Below are 9,109 nucleotides of genomic sequence, written 5' to 3'. Positions count from 1 at the left end.
GAGAGAGAGAGAGAGAGAGATCCCCAGCACAAAGTAAATTTCACTTGCCATGTTTGTCAGGCTGCCGTTGTGTTTCCTGCAAGCTGGTGTGATGAGCAATGCTGTTCTGTTTTTGATGAAGAAACAGCAGTACTTTCTCAGCTGCAAGGCGTTCTGAAGAACCATGGCGTTAGGTGCAAGAGGAACATACTTTTCGCATTGGGAGACCCTGGTAATTAAACCACAGCAGCAGGGGCCCTAATTGGGCCTGGGTCCCTGCCCTGTGGCGTATTTAGCATAACGGTTAATGAAGCCCTGTGGTTAAGCAAGGAAATGGCTGCCGTGCTGTAAAAGGACCAGTGTGAAGGCAGGGGAAGGGTGAGGAATAGGAAAGCGCTTACAGACAGCTCTTCAAATGGCATGTTTCAGATGTAGAATGAGTGGAGCATTATTGTGGTGGCCAGATCAAAAACACTAGGAAAACAAAGGCAATCAGCTGTTAGGAAGAGGGCAAGGTGAGAGAAGGCAGAATGTTTTTCTCACAGTGCAAGAAAGGTTGAGAGAGAGCAACTGTGGAGCATCTTTGCCCCCTGTTACCTCTCCACCTCCCTCCAAACACCTTTGATATCACCTTCCAGCCTTTTGGTCAAGTCCAGGCAAAGTCCAGTTACAGTTGCTAGGTAACCACCTCAGATCCGCACTTTATCCTTGCCTAGTGAAAGGAAAAATCTCAGAACTGCAATTTGGTGCTCAGAGCAACAAGAGCAAGTGCTACTGTTGTCAACTTCTTTTTTATTTTTCAAAATGCCTGTCCCATGTGCCAAATGCTTCTGAGTAAGTGCAGAGGGCTTTCTTTTATTTCCATTACATTGCATTTATATCTTGCTTTTTTTCTTTTCACAGGAGACCCAAGGCTGTTTACATAACTATCTCCCACTCTATCACACCCTCACAACAACAGCCCTGTGAGGTAGGTCAGTCTGACAGTGAGTCACTGGCCCAAACTCACTCAGTCAGCCTTATGACCCACTGGGGACTAGAACCCAGATCTCTCAGGGCTCAACTCCAGCACTTTAAGCACTACACCACACTGGCTCTACTCTTTATTCATCTGGACATGCTACGGAGTTTGCCATCCTACAGCATACCTGAGATGAGAGAGAAGACAGTCACTAAAAGGAAGGAAACGGTTCATACTTCCTCTTCTGTGATGACATATTTATCTCCAGAACATAGGTAAGCAGTCTGATATGCACTATAAGTTCCATATTTATACAGTTTCCAGTATCCATGCAATAACCAAATCTTACTTTGAGAAATAAACTGAAGGGGCAATCCTACACAAGTTTAAATTTGTTGTTGTTGTTGTTTTAAAGAAAGCTTTCAACTGGCTGGGAGTTGCAATGCTGGGAGTTGCGGGACCTCTTTCTGCCTCAAAATCCACAGGATTTCATCTTAAATGTGCTGTTCCTTTTTTAAAAAAAATATTGGCCCTTTAACTATCTGGGGCTAAGGGAAAGAAAGGCCCCTTTTCCAGGTTATAAAGAGAGCACACCAGGATGAAAGAGGATACCAGCTACGTCCCAGACATGCTCCTGCTGATTCAGTTCCCAGGCAGAAGAAGAGGCCTGACACCTGCCTCTTTGGCTGACACTACCTGTTCAGTCGGAGGCTCCAAATGAGATAAAACAGTGTTTTGATAACATCTCACTTCTGTTTAATCTCAGCCCTGGAGAGTTCATAAATAAAACAAGTGCTGGCTGGGAGTTCTCATAGGCTCCAAGAGCTCACAGTTTTCTTTGGTTCCGTCAATACTCTCTTGTCCCCAGAGGACAGCAAAGGATGGTGACTTGCTAATCAACTAGTGCTTCTGTGTCACCTGAGCCCCACAGTGAAAACATCGCTGCCGCCTGCTCCTTGTAAATGCTTGGATTGAAATCTTTTGTGCTTGTTGGACAGAGTAGCAGCATCTGACACCTCTGCTTGCAATAAAGCTTTGAGGCCTTTTGGTTTATTTCCCTGCACTCCTTGCTAAATGCTAGCAAGCCTGGAGGAGGGGACTTGCTGCTGCTTGGCCAATGCACAAAGCTCCTGGGTGGGAAGGCTCCAAAGAGGCTGTTGTACCATCCTGAAGCTGTTCTCTTGCTTACTGGTTCCAGAAAACGGGAAGACCAACTACAGCTCAGTGGAGGAGGTCATGCTTTTGCATGCGCAAGGTTCCAGGTTCCAAATTCAGCCTTTCTTCCTTCCAGTTCAATAAAGGCTTAGGGAGCAGGGGATGGGAAAGACCTCTGGCCAGGAGGACCCCAGAGGTGTGCTATCAGTTGATTTTGGGATAATGGGCTATGAGGAAAAATAATCTGACCCAGCAGAAGACAAAATCCTATGATTCTGTCACATAGTAGCCATCTCCCAGAAACACTCAATCATGCTTCCCCACCCTGGTGCCTTTCAGATGCATTGCAATCCAGCTCCCATCATTTGCAGTTTGGGATGGTTGGAGTAGACAGGTGCATTGCACATTTAGGGTTCATAAACATCCCTGCAGAGGTCTGTTCCTTTTTTGAAATGTAATAAGTGGTAGTGCAAGACAGAAGTCCATCTCTAAAGTACTGCCTCTTTTAGCAACTGTAGGCTTTCCACGAAACATGTAGTTGGCCACTGAGGGAAGAGAATGCTGGATTTGATAGGCTTTTGATCTGATCTAGCTTAGTCTTCTTATATTCACAGGAACACTCTTGTTCCATATACTCTGAAAATTATTTATGAACGTTACTGACTACGGGAAAAGAATACAGCAAAAGAGGAGAAATCATAACCCAGAACCATCATTTCCCCCCTCCACTCCTTTTTTTAAAACCCAGTTTAGAACATTATTAGCAAACTCAGGTGGAAAGTGCAAAAAGGGGCTGCTGCAAAATGAGACCATAAGCAGAACTGAGCTGGGTCAGCCCAAGGTCCATCTAGTCTAGCATTCTGTTCACAGTGGCCAACACCACCCACAGGTTCTCTCAAGCAGGACATGAGTGTTGCAGCACCCTCCCACCAGTGCTCCCCAGCACTATGCTTTGGATACTGGGTGCAGCCTGTAGGCATCAGGACTAGTAGCCACCAAGAGCCTTCTCCTCCATGAATTTGCGCAATCCACTTTTAAAGTGATCCAGATTGGTTGCCATCACTACATACTGTGGAAATGCATTCTAGAGTTTAACTAGGCACTGTGTGAAGTAGTACTTCCTTGTATCTGTCCTAAATCTGCCCCCAGTCTGCTTCAGGGGATGACCCCAGATTCTAGTACTATGGGAGAGGGAGAACTATGTCTTCCTATCCACTTTCTCTACACCATGCTTAATTTTGTACACCTTTGCCATGCCTCCCCTTCCTGGCTTCTTTCCTAAGCATGTTCAGCATGCTCGAGGGAATCCCAAGATTTGCAGAAACATTTTTATGTATAAAACACATCTGGCGGGAGGGAAAACACAGCTTGGTAATATTGAGCTTGCTCAGGAGTCTTGGGATGCTGAATATTAATTTGAAAAAGGAAACAGAACGCTGGAAATGGGTTGCATCCCTGTTTGGGGGTGAGGATTGACTGGAAATATCTAGTGTTGGTGCTGTGCCAGCAGGACCCACTGTTGGTAGAGTGGAACTTTAGTGTTTCCTAAGACAACTGGAAATGAACTGAAATGCTGAAAGGAGGAAACAAAAACCTTGGAGGAAACCCTGTTAGAAGGAAACAGTTTCCTTGCAATCCATCCCCACAAAAGCTGTTCATGAGTGGATTATGTCTGACAGAGGCTGATATATTGCAATGTTAATAATATGTTTGTATCTCTCATAAACATTTCAGATTATTGCATCCTGAGGAAAGACTGCCTGTTTGTATAGTTCTACAGATGTGTAATGGCTTGGTTTTTTCAGGAGGCACCTATTGAAAGTGGCCAATTCTTAAATAAGCTGGTGAATCAATCCAGAATTGTATTATATATGTTATGCAAGGGATATAAATCCAGGTCCATCAGCAGTTGATAATATTTTATGTGGTACTTCAGTGTTCAGAGCACTTCACATATGTTACCGAGCATTCCTGACAGCAGGATTATTGGGCAGGCTCATAGCCCAGTACCAGAACACATGCTTTGCCTACAGAAGGAACCAGATGCAGTCCTTGGCCTCTCCACCGAAAAAAGAATTAGGCAGCAGGTGATGTAAGAGACTTCTCTCTGGGACCTCAGAGAGCTGCTGTTAGACAGATTAAGCAATACTGGTTTTGATGGACAAATAGCATTACTTGGCAAAGGCAACTAATAGCCCTGAAGCTTTAATTTAGCTCAGTATTATTATCCTGAATTGCAAATGGAATGAGGGAAGAGGCTAGAGGTGATAAGTTGCCCAAGGCCACCTACCGGTTTAGTAGAGATGGGATGTGAACAGGACACTTTCTGGATCACACCTCACTCTCTTTCAGTGCAATCTTAATACACTTCTACTTTGACAGCAGTTATTCCTAGGTGACTTGGTAATGGCAGCTGTAGCCCTTTTTATTACAGGAACTCTTAAAAAGAAGCAATCATATACCAACAAGTAATTTATCCCAAGAATGCATTCTGTTTGCAGCAATATGCTCTTTTTTAATCCCTTCCCACAGATGGGCATTGCTAAATCTCTCTCTGTCTATGTCTTTCCAGTTTTGGGGCAGAGGATAATTACTTGGGCTGTGTATGAAAGTGGGGATGTTGTAATGCTGTAATGCAGAGGTTGGCAATGTATGGTCTTCAAGATGTTTTGGCTTGCAACTCTCATGAGCCCAAGCTAGCATTGCCAATGGTGAGACATGAGGGGAGGTGTAGGCCAGAGCATCTAGCTGGCCCCACATTGCTTACCCTTGCATGGACCAATATTTGACAATATCAATTGCAGATGCTCCCCCCCCCCCGCACCACCACTGCAGCTGTAGAGGAAGAGTAAAAGCCTTCCTAGCCACCCTGCTAGGGACCCAGTTCAGAGTGGGGTCTACACTTACTCTAAAGCTGCAGTGGTGGTGCGGGGGGGGGAAAAAAGAAGTTGCTTGTCTATACTAAAATATTAGTCCACATGGGGTCAGCTCAATGAAGAGCTGGTCTTTTGATTTTTAATAAGTACGTTTTCAGTAGACACAGGAGAAGAAAAATTTGGTAATAGTACATGTAACTTGACAGGAAACCTCACAGCCATCATGTCAAGGACTTATAAGGGATTCCACAGGTAGCTACTACAGCACGTTTGGTGGGAAAAGGCTTTAGCAGCTTGTTAAATGTGCATTCCTTCACTTCTTACTTCTATAATTTCATTTAATACTCCTTCATGCACTAAAACCTTCCAATAAAATCATACTGACATACGAAGTTAATGGAGCTTCTCCTGGGTGGAATGTCCACTTGCCATACATTGTCCCTTAAACTGAGAAGTGAGCCTTGTTAAAAAGCTACACATATTTGATAAGGGAAAAGTGGTGCAGGGGAGGTATAGTTGCTAGACAAGCATGAAAAGTACTGTCTGTTTTGCTTCTTAGCTGTATCCTAATATTATAATGTTATAAATCTTCCTGTCTATGCATGTGACAGCCAATTCCAGTGGCAATGGGTGTGGAAAAATGCATTGTGTTCTAATATCAGGTAAATTATCCTAGAAGTCCTTAGGTAGGAAATGGGCCACTGGGGAAGAGAGAGGGAGAATACACACATGGCTGCCATTTTTGACAGCACATTTCAACTTTTAAGTTTCATGTTGTAAAAACTTGAGAAAGCATTTCTTTGACAAGTTTTGTGAGTCTGGCTGCTGTGAGCAGACAGAAGATAAAAGAGGGAATTGGATGCAGGCTTACACTTGGAATGAACCCACTGAAAGCAATGGGACTTAAGTCAGTCATGACCACATTCCATTGATTCCAATGTATCTACACACTGAGTCTGGATCAAACCCAGTGCTCTCTTATTTTTAGTATTTGCATAAATGGAACTTTGGTGAAATGCGACTTTTCTCATTGTGGTAGCTTTGTGGTATGAAAAATTGCCCTTTCAGAAAAAACAAAAAGCATGCAGAACCTTTTTTATTCTGCCTTGCCTTGGATTACTGGATGGCCCTTGCTTATTTTTCTCCTCCCAGCCCTTATACCTAGTTGGCTACATTTCTTGTAAAGCATGAGAGATTTCCACAGAGGTGAGAACCAGCCCCCTTGTTATCTGATCGATGTGGTGAGCTGCACCTTAAGGTAGTTCTTTGCACCCTGTTGTAATGTGCAGCAGTGCCTGACACATGAAAACTCCTGATGGAAAATGCCCATGCCAGTGCCAGCTGTTCCTGTGATGTTACAGGGAAGCAGGTCTCAGTGAACCTGCAGGAGCAAGGCAACAAAATGAGGCTGCTGGGCTTAACACTTATCCCCAGATGGAAACGTAATTTGATTTCCCTAATTCAAGTCTGGTTAAAATTGACCTTTTTGCTGTAGCCCAACAACAATGCATCCTCTGTCGAACTCTTTCAGTCTGAAAGCTTCATGCAATTGTGTAGAAGCTCTCAGTGGTTACATTATGGAGATGGGTAGGACTGTAGCTAAAAAGAAGCAGGGCCAAACAAATACCAGCATCTTTTAGTTTACAGTGTTTACTGCCAGTAGCTGAGCAGTTAAATGATAGGTACTGAAGGAAAGGGAATATAATTAGGGGAAGGGAGATGCTCATCTGGAGCAGCCTAAGGCCTGAGGTTTAGTACCCCCAACTCCTGGCAAAATGCCATTGATGAACTGACATCTCGATCCCACACACGTAATGAGCACAATCCTGCAAAACCTAACAAAACTTACACCCCAGTGAAGTCAGTGGTGCTTCCAGGCTTGGTCCTACTGTACTGGTTTATGTGATTGTTCACTTCTGCTGGATTGTCCTCTACATGTTTAGCATCAGGATATTAGTTCACTAGTAACTGCAGCAATTGCTATATACATTCTAAACATCAAACTAGAAGAACATTCTCTAACCTGTGGATAATGGTAGTTGGAGTTCAACACATCCAGAAAGCACCAGCTTAGGGAAACTGGACTAGAAGATATTCTCATGATTCTAACCTTATCATGTAGGTTACTATCACAAATTTCCTATCTAGCTCTATTTTTGCTTAGGCAAGAGCAGAGTAGGATGGCTTGAATTAATGAATACATGGGATGAATTATTTATTAAACTACAACCCCATAACTTTCCTGCAAAAACACCCTTGGCCACAGTGAATCAGAGTGCCCTTTATAAAACATTCATTCAACTGGAAGGAGGCCTCGAGCACAGCACCCACCTGCAAATACTGATAAGCTAAATCTTGATGGCAGGACTTGGATTTCAGCAGAGCTCTATCGATGGTAGCAGAAGCCTTTTGGCACATTTCCCGGGCATGGCTAAGTGTGAGTGTGGACCAGGAGCCTCTTTTGATGTAGTTGGACTCGCTGCTGATGGGGATATTGGTGCAGGGGTTGACCTTGAGGTCATTATTGCTCTTGGAGGATTTCAGCATGTGCTCGCTGATTGTGTTGTAAGCATGCATGAAGTACCTAGGCTGGCTGTGATCAGGCTGCCTGCCAAGGGTCATGAGGCCCATAGGGTTGCGATAGTTGCAAGTGTCACTGTCCAGATTGTCATCCGAGCTCCACCAGCCTGATATGTTGGATCTGGTCCTACGTTTAGTCTCAGTGGTTTTTGCCCGGTCCTTACTCTTGCTCCTGCGGTTCTGCTTTGAGTCCTCAGCACCTTTCTTGCCATTCATGCTGCCTTTGGAGGCACCCTCCAGGGATTGTGACTTGGCGAAAAGCTTTTGAACTGAGTGAACCAAATGCCGGATCCTCCCAGGGCTCTCACTCCGGTGTTTGGAGTCAGAGCTTCGCTGGAACTGGAGAGTGCTAAAGCCATCTCTGTGGATTGGCAGTTGTTTCTCAAACTGATCTAGCAGGTTGGCAGGGAGCCTGTTGATCTTGGTGGCCTGGGCATGGCTTGGGAAGGGATTCTCATCTGGCACCTCAAAGTGGGAGTTGTAATGGATCCGTGGAAATGTGCTGCTATTGGAAATCTGATTGTTGAGTGGAAGGAGGCAATCACCGTGAAGGGAGTTTGGAGCAGGGAAACGAGGGTCCATTGTGTAGGAGTCTGTGGGGCTGAGGAGATAAGGGTTCCTGTCCTGGGTGGCATAAAGAGAGTCTTGAGGAGAGTCCAGGTTATCAGAGAGATGACGGCTTCTGTTATCTCCCAACCCCTTCATGGCGGTAGGGTTGCCTAGAGCATTGCTTCTGGAAGATCGTACTGAGGATACTTCAGCTCAGCTCCTTGGTCAGTCTTTCTCCATTGGGAGATTGTCCTAGTGCCAAAGAAGACAGAGATTGGTAAGAAATGGACAACTGAATTCTCAGTATCTTTCTATCCAACAATCTAATGCATGTTACTACCAAAGAAAGATGGGGTGGGGGAGACTATGATATCCAAGAGGACTGGGATATTATAACCAGGTGCATTACTAAATTCAAAATACTGAATAGGTTTAAGCCACTCCCTTTGAAATCCCAGTAGGGCATCTGTCTGATTTCATTAGCAAATAATCATAAATTCTCCCAGCGTATTAAGCTGACTCCTGTGTACAATATGTTTCCAGTTGTTCTCCTCTGACACAAACTCATTTTAATTAGCTGAGAGTGTGAAAATATTTTGCAGCTTGCTTCAAGGCATATCAAGTCATGGATTCAAATTTGTGAAAAATCTATGAATTCTGCATGCAGTTGATTTACAATAACTTCACAAATAGAAAGGAGCTCTGGAATTAGCCTGAATTGCCATAGATTAATCTGACCCATAGGAAAACTCAGCGGTCAATATTTAGAGCTAGATGGGGTTAAAGGTTTAAGAAGAGTATAAGAAAGGCTTCAACAGGCTGATTCATGCCCAATTAAGCCAACAGGATGTAGATTTAAGCCAATTAGTCAAGCTGAAATCAATGGGACTAAACAAACTTAAGCCCAGGAATCAACCTGTAAACAAATATTAATGAGTCAAGTATTTATTTGTTCCTAACACTGATAGGATAGAAGTTAAGCAAGCCTTGCATCACAGTCAGAACTCCT

General features: G+C 44.1%; 1 protein-coding gene across 4 annotated transcripts in view; it reads right to left on the bottom strand.

Moving 5' to 3' along the window:
* Positions 1-8,256, bottom strand: part of DLGAP4 (DLG associated protein 4) — a 129,243-nt gene extending 120,987 nt beyond the window's left edge. For 2 of the 4 annotated variants that reach the window (XM_044447541.1, XM_044447542.1), the window contains exon 1: positions 7,294-8,256. In XM_044447541.1, coding sequence (XP_044303476.1) covers positions 7,294-8,256 — 963 coding nt within the window. The remainder of the gene's footprint in view (positions 1-7,293) is intronic. The other 2 variants (XM_044447539.1, XM_044447540.1) reach the window with 1 other exon arrangement.
* Positions 8,257-9,109: the final 853 nt, after the last annotated feature.

This window comes from Varanus komodoensis, unplaced genomic scaffold, assembly GCF_004798865.1.
Source record: "Varanus komodoensis strain SLA01 unplaced genomic scaffold, ASM479886v1 scaffold52, whole genome shotgun sequence".
Taxonomy (NCBI): domain Eukaryota; kingdom Metazoa; phylum Chordata; class Lepidosauria; order Squamata; family Varanidae; genus Varanus; species Varanus komodoensis.
Note: the sequence above shows the minus strand (reverse complement) of the source record. Positions and strands in the feature narration are given on the sequence as shown.